This window comes from Oncorhynchus keta, chromosome 24, assembly GCF_023373465.1.
Source record: "Oncorhynchus keta strain PuntledgeMale-10-30-2019 chromosome 24, Oket_V2, whole genome shotgun sequence".
NCBI lineage: Eukaryota > Metazoa > Chordata > Actinopteri > Salmoniformes > Salmonidae > Oncorhynchus > Oncorhynchus keta.
The window spans coordinates 33975194-33998171 of record NC_068444.1 but is presented as its reverse complement, the minus strand read 5'-3'; the positions used below and the strand labels follow the sequence as shown (position 1 = coordinate 33998171).

At 42.3% G+C, this 22978-nt stretch overlaps 1 protein-coding gene across 4 annotated transcripts in view; it reads left to right on the top strand.

Moving 5' to 3' along the window:
* The window catches only part of LOC118357425 (carbonic anhydrase-related protein 10), a 330735-nt gene that overhangs the window by 301979 nt on the left and 5778 nt on the right, over positions 1 to 22978 (top strand). For all 4 annotated transcript variants that reach the window (XM_035734508.2, XM_035734507.2, XM_035734506.2 and 1 more), the window contains 4 exons: positions 939 to 1124; positions 10403 to 10498; positions 17442 to 17514; positions 19091 to 19245. In XM_035734508.2, coding sequence (XP_035590401.1) covers positions 939 to 1124; positions 10403 to 10498; positions 17442 to 17514; positions 19091 to 19245 — 510 coding nt within the window. The remainder of the gene's footprint in view (positions 1 to 938; positions 1125 to 10402; positions 10499 to 17441; positions 17515 to 19090; positions 19246 to 22978) is intronic.

Sequence of the window (22978 nt, the reverse complement as noted above, 5' to 3'; positions counted from 1 at the left end):
TCACTAGTCCTTCACCAAGTGAAAAAGTAAGGAAATATGTTACCAATTAGATTAAACACAATTACAACAAGTCTTTAATAATGCCTTATTTTGATGGCCTAGTTTTAACCTAATACAGTGGCCTGAAATTCATAGTTTTCAGGCCTGCAAGTCACATAAAGATGGCTTGCAAAGTTATATAATTCCAGTTGGAATCTAGCCACAGTGGGGATATTCAACATTTAGAAATTGTTTTCACCTGCATTCAGAATGAATGCCGGGTTGGAAAATTAAGAAATAAGACTATCTAAACCATTTAAACTGGAACAACCATTTCAGTAATGGGTGCAATAAGTCTAAGAAAAATATTGGATTAGTTTAGAAAAACTATTATTTATGTTTGAGTAGCATAATATTAATGAATCAATCAATGTACATGCAAAAACAAAGATATTGAAACTAACAATTCAAAAAAATCTACCTGCAATAGAGCATGCTGGGAAATAAGTTAATGATGGACGTGGTTTTAATTTTATACTAGTTATAAACACCAACACTGGGGATATTGTAGACCAATGAGTGTTAATGTAAAACATACATAGTTAATTTAACACCTGAACCAAAACTAGAAATGTTGCACTGAAAAATTAACATCAGGTAACACTGGCCAATTTTCTCTGTAGTGAATCACAGAAGTGCTTGTGAATGCTAGAGATTCAAATGAGTTTTTGTGTTATGTGAACAGGCATGTCACTGAGACAGCAGTATAGTATGTTGGTTCAAGTATTTGGGGGCATGCTACTATTAGCCTTCTGAACATGGGTGATCAGGTTCGCATTGAAATGATCAAACACCTTCCCCTACTGACTTCTAACGTGTGTCCTTTACACTGGGATTTTAAAATTTGGTTTATTAATTGAATACTAAATCTGATCGTTCTTCCTTCTTTCTGTCCTCAGGTGGGCGGGACCATGTACAACACGGGTCGCCACGTCTCACTGCGAATGGACAAGGAGCATCTTGTGAATATCTCTGGTGGACCAATGACGTACAGCCATCGCCTGGAGGAGATCCGGCTGCACTTCGGCAGCGAGGACGGACAGGGCTCTGAACACCTTCTCAACGGACAGGCCTTCTCAGGAGAGGTACAAGGGCAAGGGAGAGTTTAGTCTAGCGGTAATGCTCCTGACTATGGGTCATATACGCCCTGTTGGCGGCAAGGGTTTAAGCCCTGGCTCGGCCAACTGCCTATGCCCTTAAAGTAACTGTCCAGTGAACATCTCTCTTTTAAAAGTTCATATTCTGTTAACTACTACCCAAATAATGTTGTTGACTTGTCCAATACTTGTATCGGTGACCAAAGCATAAAGAGACAAAACACCCAACCTCAAACTTCTATCTCAAACAGACTGTTTCAAAAAGGTTTGCTATTTCCTCATAGAACATGATGTCATGTTGGCTCATTGGCTGAGATGGCCAATCAGCAGTCTACTTGCGTGAATAGGTTTAATGACCTGTATACGCACACACAATTCCGATGTTGGGATAGGCTCACACCATTCCAACACAGAAAAGCTTATTTTTAACATACTGAATTAACATTTTTTTGGAAGGAAAACTATTTCCCTCATATTGTAATTAATTATTGTATTATTTGAATTATTTCTTTTATAAAAATCTGGAAAAACACTGGACAGTTACTTTAAATCCTTTCTGTTCACCTCTCTCTATCGATCTCCCAATCTGTATCTTCATTTGTCCTATCATAAAAACAATACAAATACGTAAGGGGATCGGATCTCCCTTAAAAAATAAAGAACCAGTATCAGTAGAATTTGAAAAACATTATTGTCATCCAGCATGTTCGGTAGGATTTAGACGAGATCCAGCAGAAAAAAAGCTATCTTAATTAGCGGGGTGTTGTGAAGAGGCTTCCAATCAGCTCCTGTATACTTGATCATTTTACTAAGTTCTGAGTCACGCACACCAGCCATAATAACAATAACCAATTTGTGGGCTAACAGAATAATTGTAGGTATGACAGGCAAATTCATTCTAATTAATTATTATCATTTATTCTCCCACGGAGGCTGGCGAGACGATATTCAAATCCTAATAAAAACAAGTGTTTAGCATACGCTGGGGCTCGGAGGGATGTGACCCGTGTAGGGGGAGGTTGGCCTCGCGCTCTGCTCACTGTTTACCGTGTTGGTGTTGCCTCGTCGCGGCGCCAGCGTTATCACACCTCCAACGGGTTTGTTTTGATTTCATCTGTTGCTACAGAACAGAAGAAAAGAAAGTGAGCAGTAGTTACTGGCTGCTCTTTGTTTGGTCAGCGTTGTGTTGAGATTTCTGGAGTGCAGGCAAGAGAGAGGGCTCTGGAGAAATCTGGAATGGAGCGTTGGATAGCTGGGCGTTGTGATCTGAAAAAGCTATGTTCTCTTACTGAAGTGATGTATCTACACATGCAGCAAGGGGAGCAAGAAAGGAAATGGTGTGTGGTTTAACTGTAACTGGCTTCAGTGTTATCCTGTCAATTGAAACTATTCTTAACATACTGTAGGATTGAGTTAGTGTACATGTGTAACATTCTCCAAATTAAACCTCAAAGCCAGAGAGAGAGAGATAGAAGAGGAGGGAGGAGAGGAGAGGAAAGGTAGGTTGCACACAGACTCCCAAATCTTGCTCTTTCTGACATGTGTTCCTCGCTTGCTTAAATAATTGCCATCCAAAAAGACACCTGTTACACCACCACCCACCACATACCCCCACTTCCCATCCGCCCATCCCTTCTGGAATCAAAGCCATGACTTAAAGCTCCAGCAGCAGGCTTCAAAAAAGAAATGGAGAAATTGTTATTTCGCCTACAAATGAGCAGTGGCTGTGCATGCGTCCTTGAAATGAGAACAAAGAGGGAAAATAATCAAGCTTGAAAAGCAAAACATCCATCTGAAATACCAGCCCGTGGGAGAGAGGTGGGAAAGGTGGATACATGGTGAGCTTCATTGTATTTAAAGGCATTAACACTCCAAAGTTATGGTTTTACAACTCCATCTGTATTATATAACCCATCCACCTTTCTTTCTCACATTTGTTTCCGGCTTGCAGAAAATGGTGTACGTTTGACTGGTGTTGATTGTTATAGGTCTATCATTCTCAGCTACTATCTGTAAAAAGCACCCCTGCATCTCTGGGCTAGGCTAATATTATGCACAGTATATGTTGTAGGGCTGGGAATTGCAAGGGACCTCACAATACGATATTATCACGATACTTAGGTGCCAATATGATATGTATTGGCCAATGTGCAATCACTGGAGAATAAACTGGATGATCTCTGTTTGAGACTATCCTACCAACGGGACATTAAAGTATGTAATATCTTATTTTTTACCGAGTCGTGGCTGAATGACGACACGGATAATATACATTTGGCTGGGTTTTCCGTGCATCGACAGGACAGAACAGCTACGTCTGGTAGGATGAGTGGTGGGAGTGTGTGTCTATTTGTCAATAACAGCAGCTGCACAATGTCTAATATGAAGGAAGTCTCAAGGTATTGCTCGCCTGAGGTAGAGTACCTCATGATAAACTGTAGACCTCACTATCTACCAAGAGCGTTTTCATCTATATTTTTCATAACCGTCTATTTACCACCAAAACCCGATGCTGGCACTAAGACCGCACTCAAAGAGCTGTATAAGGCCATAAGCAAACAAGAAAATGCTCATCCAGAGCGGTGCCCCTAGTTGCCAAGGACTTTAATGCAGGCAAATTTAAATCCGTTTTACCTCATTTCTACCAGCATGTGCAACCAGAGAGAAAATACTCTAGACCATCTTTACTCCACGCACAGAGACGCACACAAAGCTCTCCCTCACCCTCCATTTGACATAATTCTAGCCTCTTGATTCCGGCTTACAAGCAAAAACTAAAGCAGGCAGTACCAGTGACTCGCTCAATACGGAAATGGTCAGATGATGCAGATGCTACGCTACAGGACTGTTTTTATAGCACAGACTTGAATATATTCCGGGATTCATCCAATGGCATTGAGGAGTACACCACCTCAGTCACCGGTTTCATCAATAAGTGCATCGACAACATCGTCCCCACGGTGACCGTATGTACATTTCCCAACCAGAAGCCATGGATTACCAGCAACATCTGCCACAAGCTAAAGGCTAGAGCTTTTCAAGGAGCGGGACACTCCTTGAAAGCGGACGCTTCTAAGAAATCCCGAAATGTCCTCAGACAAACCATCAAACAGGCAAAGCGTCAATATAGAACTAAGATTGAATCCTACAACACCGGCTCTGACGCTCGTCAGATGTGGCAGGACTACAAAGGGAAACCCAGCCGCGAGCTTCCCTGTGACGCGAGCCTATCAGACGAGCTAAATGCCTTTTACGCAACACTGAAGCATGCATGATAGCACCAGCTGTTCGGGACAACTGTGTGATCACGTTCTCCATTGCCGATGTGAGCAAAACTTTTAAACAGGTCAACAATCACATTCAAGGCCACGGGGCTAGGCGTATTACCAGGACGTGTACTCAGAGCATGCGCGGACCAACTGGCAAGTGTCTTCACTGACATTTTCAACCTCTCCCTGAATCTGTAATACCCACGTTTCAAACAGACCACCATAGTCCCTGTGCCCAAGATAGTGAAGGTAACCTGCCTAAATGACAGCCCGTAGCACTCACGTCGGTAGTGTGGAGTGCTTTGAAAGGCTGGTCATGGCTCACATTATCACCATCATCCCGGAAACCCTAGACCCACTCCAATTCGCATACCGCCCCAACAGATCCACAGATGACGCAATCTCAATCTCATTCCACACTGCCCTTTCCCACCTGGACAAAAGGAACACCTATGCGAGAATGCTGTTCATTGACTACAGCTCAGCGTGCAACACCATAATGCCCACAAAGCTCATCACTAGCTAAATACCCTGGTACTAAACACCTCCCTCTGAAACTGGATACTGAAACTCCCTGTTCACCCATGACTGTGTAGCCAAGCATGACTCCAACACCATCATTAAGTTTGCTGACACAACGGTGGTAGGCCTGATCACCGACAACGATGAGACAGCCTATAGGGAGGTGGTCAGAGACCTGGCAGTGTGGTCTCAGGGACAACAACCTCTCCCTCAACGTGAGCAAGACAAAAGAGCTGATCATGGACTACAGGAAAAGGAGGGCCGAACATGGCCCCATTCACATTGACGGGCTGTAGTGGAGTTGGTCGAGAGTGTCCACATCACCAATAAACTATCATGGTCCAAACACACCATGACAGTCGTGAAGAGGGCATGACACCTTTTCCCCCTCAGGAGAATGAAAAGATTTGGCATGGGTCGCCAGATCCTCAAAAGGTCTACAGCTGCACCATCGAGAGTATCCTGACCGGTTGCATCACCACCTGGTATGGCAACTGCTCGACATCTGACCGTAAGGTGCTAGAGAGGGTAGTGCGTACGTCCTAGTACATCACTGGGGCCAAGCTTCCTGCCATCCCGGACCTAAATACTAGGCGGTGTCAAAGGAAGGCCCAAAAAAAGTCACAGACGGTTCTCTCTGGGACCACACGGCAACTGATACCAGAGCGCCAAGTCTAGGTCCAAAAGGCTCCTCAACAGCTTCTATCCCCAAGCCATAAGACTGCTGAACAATTAATCAAATGTTCACCCAGACTATTTCAATTGAGACCACCTCCCCCTTGTTTTCATACTGCTGCTACTCCCTGTTTATTATATATGCATAGTCACTTTACCCCTACCTACATGTACAAATTACCTCGACCAACCTGTACCCCTGCACGTTGACTTGGTACCGGTACCCCCTGTATATAGCCCTGTTATTGTTATTTTTGTGTTACTTTTTATTTTTTACTTTAGTATATTTAGTAAGTGTTTTCTTCACTCTATTTCTTGAACTGAATTGTTGGTTAAGGGCTCGTAAAGTCAGCTTTTCACGGTAAGGTTTGCACCTGTTGTATTCGGCGCATGTGACAAATAAAATGTGATTTGATTTATTGCGACTCTCGCGATTTTATAGGTACAGCGATTTTATTGCGATTTGATGTTCCAAACATATTGTGCACTCACTTTTTAAAAAGGAGATATCGGTACCCTTTTTTTTAAATTACATGTTTTATCATTACTTGGAGTCAAAGTATCAATACAATATTGCGATATGTAACTGTATTTAACTTGTTTGCTTTTATGGCCTTATACAATGAGTGTGGTCTTAGTGCCAGCATCGATTTGTGATGGGAAATAGGCGGCTACGAATAATATAGATGAGAACTCTCTTGGTAGATAGTGTGGTACACAGCTTATTGAAGTATTCTACCTCAGGCGAGCAATACCTTGAGAGTTCTTTAATATTAGACATTGCGCACCAGCAGTTATTGAAAAATAGACACGCACACCCTTCCCTCGTCTTACCAGACGTAGCTGCTCTGTCCTGACGATACACGGAGAAGCCAGCCAGCTCTATATTATACGTGTCGTCGTTCAGCCAAGTCTTGGTGAAACATAAGATGTTACAGTTTTTAATGTCCTGTTGGTTGGATTGTCTTAATCGTAGATCGTCCAGTTTATTTTCCAATGATTGCATGTTGGCCAATAATACAGAGTGGTGGTTTATCTACTCGTCGGCACATTTTTACAAGGCACCCCGCACTCCTCCACATTTTTCTCTGTCTTTTCTTCACGTTGATGACGGGGATTTGGGCCTTGTCTCGACAAAGCAGTTTATCCTTTGCATCTGACTTATTAAAGAAAAAATCTTTGTCCAGTTCGAGGTGAGTAATCTCTGTTCTGATGCCCAGAAGCTCATTTTGGTCATAAGAGACAGTAGCAGCAACATTATGTACAAAACGAGTTACAAACAATGCGAAAAAATCTAACAAAATAGTTGTTGTTTAGGAGCCCGTAAAACGGCAGCCATCCACTCCGGTGCCATTATATAAGCCAAGTCTAGGACCAAAAGGCTCATCAACAGCTTCTACCGCCAAGGCATAAGACTGTTGAACAATTCATCAAATGGCTACCCGGACTATTTACATTGACCCTGTCCCCCCTTAGTTTTTACACTGCTGCTACTCGCTGTTTATTATCTATGCATAGTCACTTTACAAATTACCTCGACTAACCTGTACGAGTCAATATGTATATAGCCTTGTTATTGTTAAGTAAATATCTTGTGATTTTATTAAATGTTTTACTTTAGTTTATTAAGTAAATATTTTCTAAACTCTATTTCTTGAGCTGCATTGTTGGTTAAGGACTTGTAAGTAAGCATTTCACAGTAAGGTCTACACATGTTGTATTCGGCGCATGTGAGAAATACAATTTTATTTTATTCTATTGTATTTTATACAAATGTTCCCCCATCACTAATGTGCTGTGCTGGTCTGCTTTGTTCCCCTACCTAGAGCGCCTTCACAGTCAATCTGAAAATTAAACACCTTGGACTTAATACGTGCTAAGATATTCCATATATTATTCTTAGACAAATCGGATTTATTGCGTTTCTCTGTAAGCCCTCACCCTTTGGTTTCCACCTCACATGCAAGGTGTTGGTTGGGAGACCTATAATCTGTAAGGTGATGTGAATCAGCCTGACACTAAGTATGGACAGTGTAAAATCTAGCGGATAGGCGAAAGCTGTATGTGGGTGGATCAATTTTCATGTAATCTGAGTGAAAAAGTATACATTTTTAAGAAAATGAACAAGCTACATTTTGAGCATTCTTAACACTCAACTCAATTTTGAGTCAATTTTGATCGCAATTTAGGGGACATAATGAGAACGTTTAGGAAAAAAAATCCACTTTTGGTGTTGATTTGAGTGCTGTTCTTTAAATACTTTTTCTTCTTTTGCTAATTATCGTTGATCACAGAATAACACATTTGCTGCTGCAGTGCAGCTCACTGGTCTAGAACTCAAGTACATTTCCTCATTAAAACCACATTAAGTATTTTGAGCAACACAGAAAGCAAAACTTGTATACGTGGATAAAAACTAAATCTGGAAAATGTGATTTAAAAATGTTTTTAAATGAAAGACCGAGCGCACTCCTTTCCGTCATGTGCATTCTAACTGTTCCAGAGGTTGAGAATGGTAACTTTCCTTTTTCCTCCATTTGAATCTCAGAGTTACTTCTCAGCTGGAGAATGTTTATTGGTTTATTTTCAAACACCTCTGGAGAGTGAGAGTGAGAGAGAGAGAGAGAGAGAGAGAGAGAGAGAGAGAGAGAGAGAGAGAGAGAGAGAGAGAGAGAGAGAGAGAGAGCTGCCCTCACTGGCTCTGTGGTAGTGATCATGGGCTGATTGCCCTGTACTGTGCTGTGCCACACTGAGCTTGTCTGTGTGTTAGCTTTATGAGACTACAACGAGGGAGGAGAATCAGTTCCATCCCAGCGCCTTTCACTCTCTCTGTTAGCACTGTCCACCTCTCTTCCGCTATCGACTTGCTGTCTTCATATTTCCCCAAACCCAGGCCTAGTCCAGCCATCACGCCATAAAGAACCTTCCAGAGCCCCAATCCAGAGCAACACTGTCTGGGCACGCAACCCTGACATCTCTTTCTCCATCGTTTTCTCTTGTCACTCTTTCACATACATACACTCTTATTTCTTTCTCTCTCTCTCTCTTGGTCTCTATCTCTTGTTCTCTTTCTTTCTCTCCATCCACTGTCTCTTTCTCTCTCCTCTCGGCCCTGAGAGAGTCTCTCTGGCTCTCATGATAACAGTCAGAACACCTGGGGTTAGAGTGGGAAACTAATGGCTGATGGCAGGAACTTCACCATTTGCTATTTCTTTGTGGTCATGCATGCCTGTTTGTGTGTGTAAGGTCATGGTTATTATTTTACTCTTTTACCCCGTCCTTTGTCTGTTTCTCTCCCCTTTCACTCTTTTGTCATTACTACTTTCCCAGCCCTTCAGTATGTCTGTGTGTTGCTCTTGGCAGTGTCTGTGATGTAACTCCTCTACAGCTCACCCAGGCCTTCACCTCTCGCAAACTAAACTTTCTACCAATCTCCTGCTGGGGGAGTTGGGGAGCCTGGCTGCCTGCCTTCTCTCTCTCTCTCTCTCTCTCTCTCTCTCTCTCTCTCTCTCTCTCTCTCTCTCTCTCTCTCTCTCTCTCTCTCTCTCTCATCAAATCAGCATGGCTCCTAATCACTTCCCATCACCTTGATTATTTTTAGAGTTGAACTGTCGCTCTGCTGCTCCCCGTTAGAGTTCTGCTTAATTACTATCCTCCGACAATTTGTTTATTTATATTGCTGCCTGCCACCATGCCAGGGAAGGGGGAAAGGGGAGGGAGAGGGAGAGGGGGAAAGATCTGGAAAAATGTCAACTTCTTAGTTATTTGTAATCAGACCAGGCTTGATTAATTTGTAGTTGACATAATATAAATATTAAATTCAAATAAAGATAATATGATGTCCTCATATCCCATGCTGTATTCAAACATGTATCGGACTACCCCATAAGTAGCCTACTATGGAAGTAAGATGGAAGGGGGCTGAAACATATGAGAAATTATTATATTAGAAAAGGGTATTGTTGTCATTATTGTTTAGCTTATCATTCAAACTGAATTCTTCTTGAGTCATAGACATATATGTGATGAAAGAAACAACCACTAAACTGTTTTATAGGCTATAAATGCCACACGACTGGAGACTCAGACAACAACCAAACACGGACTCAAGGTCCAGCAACAATACCTCTAACTCAAGAAAGACTGAGGAGAGGTCAGGGAGAATGTATGGTGTAGAATAAACTTCTGAATACACTTTGTTTATCCGCAAGCACACTGCATTTTTCCCACTTCGTGCGAGATTCAAGAGAAGTAGAAAATATGTAGAAAATATGTGAAATAACAAGTATTGAGTGAGAACTTTCTCAGCAGTTCCTTTGGGTGTCAGAGACATTTGGTGAAAGACAGTGTGGGCTTCTCTTTGAATAGTTGTTATTGTATAGGTCACAAGTCGAGCTAGCTATGCATAGACAAAGCCCACATAAACACATCATTAAGAACCTGCAGAACCATAAAGGTGTGGGTAGAACTTTACTGACACCCTCCTCGACACGACTTCAAGAGGCTGACAAAAGCAGAAGATACGAACAGTGGAAGCCAACCAACCCTGGTCTCTGAAGAGTTTTGTAGGTGTGAAGTGCGTTTTGTTTAAGACATAACTCATTCGTCTTTGCTCAGCACAACTTTATTGTGTGGAAAAAGCTACGTTAGAGCTGGGCTTGAACAGAAGCCTCTACACTGGAGCGCCTCAAGACCAGACCTGATGACCATTAATACAGTCTATATGTGTGAGGCCACTTGAGAGAGATGTTTTCCTGACATTTTCTTAACATCCTGACTTGTTTTTTTTTTCATCTCCAGGTTCAACTTATACACTACAACCACGAGCTGTATACAAACTACACAGAGGCAGCCAAGAGCCCCAACGGACTGGTCATAGTGTCTATATTTATGAAGGTGAGTATGACATCACAACTTTGACCTCACGATGGGCCTCAATGTATCAATTGTGAGAATCTTGAATGTGTATGTAAAGTCTTCTTCATATGAACGTGTGAAAAGACAAATAGAGACTATCATGCAGCAAAGATAATTATTTTTCAAAGAAACTACAGTGTGATTTAACCGAGGACATCCATTCGAGTTGTGAATAGGCTCCTGTGGATTTACCTGCGGGCTAATTAACTTGGCAGAGTGTCACGTTGCATCAGTTCCAGATTCACAGTGTAATTATCCCTCAGTTATGGGCAAAAGATAGATCTTGTTACAAATACAAAATACCAAACATAGACCAATGTATCAAAATCAAATACAAGATCCTTTTGCAAAGTATTGTATCTAGATAAATGCAGCTATTTTAGGTATACATTTGCAAGTAGACTGTAACAGAAAAATGTGTTGCTATGACTTTCTATGACTGGTAGCTTAGCAGATAGAGTAGGGAACTATAGAACATTCTGGGTCGTGAGGGAATGAGGTCCAATCCTGTTGAAGACACACTATTTTGACAATTGTTTTATGTGAAACCACCCTTTCTGCAGCACTGTTGTTCAAACAATGTGTTTTATTTAGTATAGTATAAGTTTCTGTCATAAGCATCCTAAATAATGTAATAGATTCCATTTTTGAAGAATAGTTTTAACTTGAAAGCAAAAAAGGGAAGAATGATGTGCATTGTGAACCGATAATGAAGCTTTGAATAATGAACCGTTTTCTGCACTATTTGGTGAAAGCGTCAGTTTCCCAACACTAGTGTTTATTAGTTAAGTTGAACCAGTTGTCCTAGCTCTGGAATGGTTGGAGGTCCGCGAGGAGCAAATTGAGAACTACTAACTTAATCAACCGTTCTCAGTTAACGTGATTTTTTTCACAAAACACAGTCACTGGCCACAGAGATATACATCATGCATAACACAACAGATTAGATCAACTGGAATGGCAATCTCACTCACAGTTGCACAAAAAGATCTGTGACCAAACCACGAGCCAAAATATTTGAGTGAGCCACATGTGTAGTGGTAGAATTTATGATTTGAGCAGTCACCAAATGTAATTACATTTTTCATGTACACACCCACACACACTCCCACCACTATAACAGACAGAGAGGTACGTAATCCGGAAATCAATCAACACTTCACCCTCTCATCCACTCCAGTTCTTCTCAGTCTGGCCCTCCCTGGTAATGACGCCAAACTCCAGCCATATTAAAGTAGCTTGTCTAACTAAGGCTCTCGGACGAGTCCTGTTTCATTGTTATAGCCGCTGAAGAGATGGGAAGTGAGGGTGTCCTTCAGTATCGCAAGGAACCAATTTCTGGTTTCCAGGGGACCATTCACACCTGTGCACACACCGTGTTACCCTTTCAGGGACTCAGACTGCCAGTAAGGGTTTCCTTCGGTCGTCAGTGTCCTGAGCCGCCATTAGAAATTACAATTGGGGACTGTAATTGTGTGGGATCACCTGTGGAAACAGACTCCCAATGGAGGAGGACATAGTGAAGCTGTGGAGATAGACACTAAATGGAGTTTGAGTCACCTTCAGCATGGGCCATATCTACCTGGCAAAGTTTTGTCAACTGTAATAGACTATCTAGGTTGTGACGGTGTTGAATTGACGTAAAGCCATATTGTTTTACTTTTACTTCACACATTAGAGAGTACTCTCTAGTTACATCCTGCAGAATACCCCATAGGTGCTTTCTCCAAAAAATATGTTCCGAGAGAGAGAGAGAGAGGCTGCACGCCTCCAGAGTAGGTCAAAAAAAAGAAGTCATTTGCAATGTTGCGACGGGGGACATTCATTTATTTTTCATCACTTTGCCACCAAGACATCTTGACAATTGGAATTGTGAGGAGGAGTGCATATGGAGGACGGGCTAGGATGCTGGGGCTGGGGACGAAGAGGGCTCATCTTTAACTGAGAAGTGTGTTCCAAGCTGACTGTGGACACCTGAGTGTTTAGACTGCAGTTAGGGCCCTACAGGACAGCTAAAAGCAGCGCAGGCCCAGCTAGCACATAAAGTTCTGAGAACTATATTTTACCTAGAGCCTGGTGAGAGAGAGAACATGTGTTCAGAGAACATTAAGAAATAGTGTTCATTTGTTGGAATTTCAGTACTTCAGCATAACGTTTTATGCAGGTTTCTTCATGGTTCTATGTAAAGTCATGTTCTCAGAACATTAAGCAAACACAAGAAGACATAAGTAACTAGGGCTGTAACCATACACGTCATCATACCAAACCGTTCGGTACGGGGACTTCGGTTCGAACTGTGAACCAGAATGAATACATCATAAAAAAAATAAACACTAAGCAGCCTACGCTGCATTGTATGCCATTGCCTTATGAGTAGATCTGAGCTGAAAAAACACTGGGCTATTCCATTAAAACTACTACAGCCTATGCACATGTTGCAATCAAAATTTGAATCTTAAATGCCCCTTTTGACCCTTTTGTGAGGATCAGCAGGGAAGAGTAGATGGCAAGGGGTGGGATCGATAAAACAGATTTGGAGGATCCTACATTATCGTTTAAATCTCCAGTTTGGGATCATTTTGGATTCACAGTCGATTACAACGAGTCGATTAGACTTGTGGATAAAAAGTTTATAGTATGTTCTCCACTGCTCAGTGAAAATAGCATATGCTGAGTGGCGCATGTAGCTTGTTGTTGATGTCGGCCAATCACAAGTCATCAAAGCACCACTACAGTTATAAAGCCTCTGTGTGTGGCAAAGCAAGTTAGGAGATTATCTCATCAATGGAAGATGGATGTAACCACGCCCGCCCAGGACCTCTACATCCTGCTTCTTCACCTGCAGGATCGTCTGAGATGGGGTGGAGGGGTGCTGAGGAGTATTTCTGTCTGTAATAATAAATCAAATAAAATCATTCTGATTGGCTGGGCCTGGCTGTCAAGTGGGTGGGCCTATGCCCTCCCAGGCCCACCCATGGCTGCACCCCTGCCCAGTCGTGAAAGCCATAGATTAGGGCCTAATGAATTTATTTAAATTGACTGATTTCCTTATATGAACTGTAAATCAATAAAATCTTTCAACTTGTTGCATTCATATTTTTGTTCAGTATAGGTAACATCTTGCTATCATGGAAAAGATAATACCTGTCTATTTGTGGAAAAATCACCCTGATTAACTCTTTAGTCGTATCCCAGTTTACCTCTTTGCTTATGGCCCTTCCTACACCTAACAATTTGATTTTTAAATTAAAAGAGCAAAAATTATTCAATTTTATTTTGAACACCAAGTCAGACAAAATTAAACGGGCCTATTTATATAATAATTAAGAATTCGGAATACAGAACTGATAAGATATTAAATCAATCGACTCACTAAAGGCTTCAGTCATTCAAAGCTATACTTAAATCTGAACTGGTTCTCTAGCAGAATAGTAAGAATGGCTTACCAGTGTTCAAGAATGGCCCTTTTCCCTTTATCCAGATTACAACCTCTCACTTTCGGTTATTTGAAAGTGTAATGTTTTCCAAAATAGTGCTTTTTTTAAACAAGCCATAGAAATTTAGTTGCAATTGCAGTTTAATCCACCAGAAAAGACAGAACAAATATTACAACAAATATTAAAATATACTTATTTTTGTAATCTTTGTAAATTATATGATAAAAAGGACTAGTGGAGTTGTGTCACAATGAGGCTAACAAAAATAAATAGAAATGTCTGCGCCATCCAAAATGAAAACCAACTAATTGCAGCATTTCCGCAAATATGGAAGAGGCAAGTGGAAGGGGGGAAAAGTAAGGAATTTATCTGTCGGCTCTGCATTAAAGACCAAAATTGGTTGAAGAAAATTGTGAAAAAAATCAAGTATACCAGTTTCATTTAAGGACCAAAAAAATGACAGCTGTGCCATACAGATTGCAAAATAGTTGAGAAGAGATTTTCAATGTTCCAGTTCCATGGCATATGTTTATGTGCCATGGTTTACTGATACAAAAAAATGACGCCGGATTCAAAACATTTAGTTTTTTTTATTTAAACTATTATACAATATTCTTGCAACCAATATAATGTATATAATGTAAATACTTGTAGAACAAGTATTTGATACACTGCTGATTTTGCAGTTTTTCCGACTTACAAAGCATGTAGAGGTCTGTAATTTTTATCATAGGTACACTTCAACTGTGAGAGACGGAATCTAAAACAAAAATCCAGAAAATCACATTGTATGATTTTTAAGTAATTATTTTGCATTTTATTGCATGACTTAACTATTTGAAACATCAGAAAAGCAGAACTTAATATTTGGTACAGAAACCTTTGTTTGCAATTACAGAGATCATACGTTTCCTGTAGTTCTTGACCAGGTTTGCACACACTGCAGCAGGGATTTTGTCCCACTCCTCCATACAGACCTTCTCCAGATCCTTCAGGTTTCGGGGCTGTCGGTGGGCAATACAGACTTTCAGCTCCCTCCACAAAGATTTTCTATTGGGTTCAGGTCTGGAGACTGGCTAGGCCACTCCAGGACCTTGAGATGCTTCTTACGGAGCCACTCCTTCGTTGCCCTGGCTGTGTGTTTCGGGTCGTTGTCATGCTGGAAGACCCAGCCATGACCCATCTTCAATGCTCTTACTGAGGGAAGGAGGTTGTTGGCCAAGATCTCACAATACATGGCCCCATCCATCCTCCCCTCAATACGGTGCAGTCGTTCTGTCCCCTTTGCAGAAAAGCATCCCCAAAGAATGATGTTTCCACCTCCATGCTTCACAGTTGGGATGGTGTTCTTGGGGTTGTACTCATCCTTCTTCCTCCTCCAAACACAGCGAGTGGAGTTTAGACCAAAAAGCTATATTTTTGTCTCATCAGACCACATGACCTTCTCCCATTCCTCCTCTGGATCATCCAGATGGTCATTGGCAAACTTCAGATGGGCCTGGACATGCACTGGCTTGAGCAGGGGGACCTTTTGTGAGCTGCAGGATTTTAATCCATGGCGGTGTAGTGTGTTACTAATGGTTTTCTTTGAGACTGTGGTCCCCGCTCTCTTCAGGTCATTGACCAGGTCCTGCCGTGTAGTTCTGGGCTGATCCCTCACCTTCCTCATGATCATTGATGCCCCACGAGGTGAGATCTTGCATGGAGCCCCAGACCGAGGGTGATTGACCGTCATCTTGAACTTCTTCCATTTTCTTCCATTGCGCCAACAGTTGTTGCCTTCTCACCAAGCTGCTTGCCTATTATCCTGTAGCCCATCCCAGCCTTGTGCAGGTCTAAAATTTTAACCCTGATGTCCTTACACAGCTTTCTGGTCTTGGCCATTGTGGAGAGGTTGGAGTCTGTTTGATTGAGTGTGTGGACAGGTGTCTTTTATACAGGTAACGAGTTCAAACAGGTGCAGTTAATACAGGTAATGAGTGGAGAACAGGAGGGCTTCTTAAAGAAAAACTAACAGGTCTGTGAGAGCCATAATTCTTACTGGTTGATAGATGATCAAATACTTATGTAATGCAATATAATGCAAATGAATTACTTAAAAATCATACAATGTGATTTTCTGGATTTTTGTTTTATGTTCCTTCTTTCACAGTTGAAGTGTACCTATGATAAACAAATTACAGACCTCTACATGCTTTGTAAGTAGGAAAAACTGCAAAATCAGCAGTGTATCAAATACTTGTTCTCCTCACTGTATATGGGAAGTACAACCATCCCAGCTCTACACATTGTGCTGCGAAGAGACAGAATCCGTAGATAATTCATTTTTGGTACTGTCCATATGTATCTTGTATTTGGTCTCAGGTTCAGGAATGGCTGGAATTGCAACAATGTTCAGGAATTGCAACATTTACCAGGAGTTAACTCTGCAAATAGCACTACTGGGCATAGTCTGAAAAGTCATAGTCAATCGATCAATAATATAATATTACTCTTAGCAAAAATGCTTCTTTAAATTTCAATCTGTAGAAATTATGAGAATAGAAAGTTTCAAAACTTTTGTGAAACAGCACAGTTGAAAATAGAAAGCAAAACTGGATGGTGTTCTGAGATAGATGAGAGCGGTTGAGTGGAGCTGAAGGATGGGACTAAAAACAAACAAAAGATAACTATTGTAACTGTCCATAAAATGTATATAGTATGTATGAGCTGGAAGTCTAAGCCTAAGTGTTGTTGCCCATTACTTTACTCCAATTAGGGGAGGAGAGTTAGGATTAGGGAAAAATAGAGTAAAAATATATACAATATACAGTATACAGTACCAGTCAAAGGTTTGGGCATGCCTACTCATTCAAGGGTGTGCAAAGCTGTCATCAAGGCAAAGGGTGGCTACTCTGAAGAATCTCAAATATAAAATGTATTTGGATTTGTTTAACACTTTTTTGGTTACTACATAATTCCATATGTGTTTTTTCATAGTGTTGATGTCTTCACTATTATTCTACAATGTAGAAAACAAAGACCCTGGAATGAGTAGGTGTGTCCAAACTTTTGAATGGTACTGTATATTATATATATATTGTATATATATACACACATACATACACACACATATATATGGGGGATTGGAACTGATGCAGACAATTACATTGATAGAAGCCACAATTTATTTGCAATATTAAAGCTGATCCACTCCCTAAAAAAATAAAGCTAAGTAAAGGTGTTGACCCTCCACATCTATCAACACAACTTGAGCACTGGCCTAGCCACTCTTAAATATCACCTGGGCAAGCGCAAGTGAAACGCCTTCCGACTAACGAGATGGACAAGCCAGCACAGGTGTAACACATACTAACTAACAAGGTGACACCAATCGGTGCGCCCAACCTGCTAAAGTGATATACAGTACGTGCTAAAGTCAAACCTTAAAAAATAAATGGAAAAACCGAAGCCTGTAACAGTGACTCTCTTCTATTGTATTCCAGATTGCGGAGACTTCAAATGCGTTCCTGAATCGAATGTTGAACAGGGACACCATCACAAGAATAACATATAAAAGTAAGTAGAATTACACATGTAGACTATAACGGAAAACACATTGGAAAGTCAAAGAGTAGCTACAGAATCTGCAGTAGGCAGGTCCTTCCTCCAAAAGGCTACCAGGCAGAGGCAACCAGGGCTGCTGGATAGCCATATTGGAAATGGCTGCTGAGATCATCTGGGGCAACGGTTGAAAAGAGAGGCCTATAATTGGATTAATGGGATTGAGAAGAGACTGAATAAACACAGTGACCCCCAGTGGATTGGAGGTCTCAGAAGCTGTCATAAACTCACACACACACGTGCATGCACACACACACACACACACACACACACACACACACACACACAGATATATATATATATATATATATATATATATATATATATATATATATATATATATATATATCAACCTCAGGAGTCCTCCGGCATACCCTTCTCTAAGCCTGCAGCTCTGCTTGCCCAGGCCATGTAATTTTCAAATCCCTCTCCACGCACCCACACACATGCACTCCCACACACACAGCATCCGAATGGAATTATTAATGCCGACACGGCTACCAGAGATGTGTGATAGCGGGAGTAGCAGGACTGCAGGAGCAGGTTTAGTGAGGTGGTAATGGAATAGAACATGATTGATGTTCACAGATTAAGGATTGGCTTTTTTGTTTTTCTTTACCTTTCAGGATGTCTGTATCTTACCTGTAGGGTAGGGGCTGGTGAGCATGCTGATGTTTGTTGTTCTAGTCTAGATAGATACGCTGTATGAATGTGAATAGCATCTAAAGTCCTAGTGCCAGTCTACATTAGCATAGAGGGAGCAGCTACTGTGACCTCGTCACAACAAACAAAGTGCAGTTGGCTCCCATTTATTATAAACTGAAACCACAACAGATGACAACATATTGAGAGTGTGTTAGCGGAGTGTGGAGAGATAGAGAGACCAAGGGAGAGATGGTGACAGAGATGGAAAGAGAGAGAGAATAATGGAGAGAGGGATGGACAGACAGAGAGAGCGAGGAGGGGAGAACGAGAGAGAGATGCAGTAATTCTAATTACATTCCTGACGAGGGAAGTACTTTGCATAAAAGGGGTTTGTGATGCAGTCTGCTATACCAACAGCCTGTCAAGCAGTTGGAGGGAAACCAGCTCAATGTGAAATGAACAATCTGCAAAACGTGTACATGCAAATGACAAACACACTGGTTAGAGTGGATGTAATGTAATGTGTTTTGAGACTGGAAGACAAATGTGTAATGTAAATTCAAAACAAAATTAGCTTGAGAGGACATGAAATGTGATTGATACAAGTCTACAATACAGTGTTCTACAATTCTGCAACTAGCGACCCACAGGAGATGCAGGGTTATGTTTTTTTCAGCCGAGCACAAATGCATCGAATTCAACTAATCAGTGCTTGGGTTGGACCTGAGCTAGGACACAAGCATTCTTACCCTGTAGCTCTCCAGGCCCAGGACTGAAGAAATGTGCTATAATGACATGTTAAGATGTTTTATTGAATTTGAACCTGTCTGAACCTGTCTGAACCTGTCTGAACCTGTCTGAACCTGTCTATCTTGCCCATCTCCAGATGATGCGTATCTACTGACGGGCCTGAACATCGAGGAGATTTACCCAGAAACCTCTAGTTTCATCACGTACGACGGGTCCATGACCATCCCGCCGTGTTTTGAGACGGCCACGTGGATCCTGATGAACAAGCCAGTGTACATCACACGGATGCAGGTCCGTCTCTAAAGTAGCTCCTTACTGCTTAGATACACTCTTAGAAAAAAAAGTGTTCTTTGAGGAGGGAGAGGGTTCTACCAAGAACTGTTTTCATCCTAAGAACCATTTTTTAAATAAAGTGTGTTTACCTCAGTGTTTAAAATTTAACATCAGGAGTTTGAGTAATCTGCTAAATTTAAAAAGATATATGTGAGAATGTTTTAAACTGTACCTATGGGAATATTTCTACAAGAATCAGGTATTCCCATTTTACATATACAGTACTGACATAGTTGATATCTTTGCCATTTCTGTCTTTCAAATAAGTGTTTTCTGTGATTTTATTGAGCAGAGAATAGGAGAATAGCAGGGAGTCTGAGTGAACTAACTCTGTATGTGGTGTAATAACCAGAGATGAGTGTAATTTTTACTCTTTCTAGAGAAAAACACTCAAATCCACACCCATCACTTTTCCAAGTATGCTTTATTGCAGGTTCATTTTCAGAATTGATTGTTTCATTATCTGTATTTTTGCATGGACATTGATTGGTTGGTTAATCTTATGCCACACAAAGATAAATAACATTTGCATTTTTATAAACTAATCCAATCTCTTAGTAGTTGGACTTATTGCACCCGCTACTGAGATGGTAGTTCCAGTTTATATGATTTAGGTAGTCTCTGTTAGGAATCTTCTCTATCCTAGCAGTCATTCTGAATGCAGGTTGTGGGTAATTAAAAGTTTAAATTGTTGCATATCCTAACTTCGGTTGGATTCCAATTGGAATTACACAACACTTTCAAATGTTATTGGTCACATACACGTGTTTAGCAGATGTTATTGCGGGTGTAGGGAAATGCTTGGGTTTCTAGCTCCGACAGTGTAGTAATATCTAACAAGTAATATCTAACAATTCCACAACATATACCCAATACACACAAATATAAGTAAAGGATTGGAATTAAGAATATATAAATATATGGACGAGCAATGTCAGAGCGGCATAGACTGAGATACATTAGAATAGTATAGAATACAGTATATACATATGAGATGAGTAATGCAAGATATGTAAACATTATTAAAGTGACTAGTGTTCCATTTATTAAAGTGGCCAGTGATTTCAAGTATATGTATATAGGCAGCAGCTTCTAATGTGCCAATGATGGCTATTTAACAGTCTGATGGATGGCTATTTAACAGTCTGATGGATGGCTATTTAACAGTCTGATGGCCTTGAGATTGAAGCTGTTTTTCAGTCTCTCGGTCCCAGCTTTGATGCACCTGTACTGACCTCGCCTTCTGGATGACAACGGGGTGAACAGGCAGTGGCTCGGGTGGTTGTTGTCCTTGATGATCTTTTTGGCCTTCCTGTGACATCAGGTGCTGTAGGTGTCCTGGAGGGTAGGTAGTTTGCCCCAGGTGATGCTTTGGGCAGACTGCACCACCCTCCAGAGAGCCCTGTGGTTGCTGGCGGTGCAGTTACCATACCAGGCGGTGATACAGTCTGACAAGATGCTCTTAATTGTACATCTGTAAAAGTTTGTGAGAGTTTTAGGTGCCAAGCCAAATTTATTCAGCCTCCTGAGGTGACTTCAGCCAGCATAATGTGACTTGCAAGCCTGGTGTGGCCTGTAAACCAGGAGTTTCCAACCACTGTGTTAGGTTATAACTAGGCCTAGAAAGAAAGGCCTTATGATATATGTAATGTATTGTCATAAAAAATGTGCAAATAAATGAGATGTTTTAATTAATGTCACATGCACAAACAAGTACAGTGAAATGCCTTTCTTGCAAGCTCTAAACCCAATGCAGAAATAAGCATAAGGTAGAACAAAAATACACAAGAAATAAAAAATAACAAATAAGAAGAACACAACAAAGTAAAAAGTTATATACAGGGTCAGTTTCAATACCATATTTACAATGTGGAGGGATATTGGAGTGATAGAGGTAGATATGTATAGGGGTAAGGTGACTAGGCATCAGGATGTATGATAAACAGAGTATCAGCAGAGTAAATGAAGATTTTATATGAGTTTGTGTCGGTATAAATGTGTGTGCATGTTATGTGTGTGTTGGAGTGTCAGTGTGCGTGAGTGTGTGGAGTCCTGTGATTGTGCATTGAGACTATGCAGAATAATGTGTAAATACAAGGGTCAACTCAGTCTGTGTCGCCATTTTGTTTGTTATTTAGCAATGTTATGGCTTGGGGATAGAAGCTGTTCAGCAGCCTGTTGGTGTCATTCTTGTTGCACCGGTACCCCTTGCCATGCGGAAGCAGAAAGAATAGTCTATGGCTTGGGTGGCTGGAGTCTTTAACGATTTTCCGGGGCTTCCTTTCACACCGCCTGATATAGAGGTCCTGGATGTCAGGGAGCTCGGCCCAGTGATGGTCAGCGTGGCGGAGGTGATGTTGCCTGATATAGAGGTCCTGGATGTCAGGGAGCTCGGCCCAGTGATGGTCAGCGTGGCGGAGGTGATGTTGCCTGATATAGAGGTCCTGGATGTCAGGGAGCTCGGCCCAGTGATGGTCAGCGTGGCGGAGGTGATGTTGCCTGATATAGAGGTCCTGGATGTCAGGGAGCTCGGCCCAGTGATGGTCAGCGTGGCGGAGGTGATGTTGCCTGATATAGAGGTCCTGGATGTCAGGGAGCTCGGCCCAGTGATGGTCAGCGTGGCGGAGGTGATGTTGCCTGATATAGAGGTCCTGGATGTCAGGGAGCTCGGCCCGGTGATGGTCAGCGTGGCGGAGGTGATGTTGCCTGATATAGAGGTCCTGGATGTCAGGGAGCTCGGCCCAGTGATGGTCAGCGTGGCGGAGGTGATGTTGCCTGATATAGAGGTCCTGGATGTCAGGGAGCTCGGCCCAGTGATGGTCAGCGTGGCGGAGGTGATGTTGCCTGATATAGAGGTCCTGGATGTCAGGGAGCTCGGCCCAGTGATGGTCAGCGTGGCGGAGGTGATGTTGCCTGATATAGAGGTCCTGGATGTCAGGGAGCTCGGCCCAGTGATGGTCAGCGTGGCGGAGGTGATGTTGCCTGATATAGAGGTCCTGGATGTCAGGGAGCTCGGCCCAGTGATGGTCAGCGTGGCGGAGGTGATGTTGCCTGATATAGAGGTCCTGGATGTCAGGGAGCTCGGCCCGTGATGGTCAGCGTGGCGGAGGTGATGTTGCCTGATATAGAGGTCCTGGATGTCAGGGAGCCGGCCCGGTGATGGTCAGCGTGGCGGAGGTGATGTTGCCTGATATAGAGGTCCTGGATGTCAGGAGCTCGGCCCAGTGATGGTCAGCGTGGCGGAGGTGATGTTGCCTGATATAGAGGTCCTGGATGTCAGGGAGCTCGGCCCAGTGATGGTCAGCGTGGCGGAGGTGATGTTGCCTGATATAGAGGTCCTGGATGTCAGGGAGCTCGGCCCAGTGATGGTCAGCGTGGCGGAGGTGATGTTGCCTGATATAGAGGTCCTGGATGTCAGGGAGCTCGGCCCAGTGATGGTCAGCGTGGCGGAGGTGATGTTGCCTGATATAGAGGTCCTGGATGTCAGGGAGCTCGGCCCAGTGATGGTCAGCGTGGCGGAGGTGATGTTGCCTGATATAGAGGTCCTGGATGTCAGGGAGCTCGGCCCAGTGATGGTCAGCGTGGCGGAGGTGATGTTGCCTGATATAGAGGTCCTGGATGTCAGGAGCTCGCCCGGTGATGGTCAGCGTGGCGGAGGTGATGTTGCCTGATATAGAGGTCCTGGATGTCA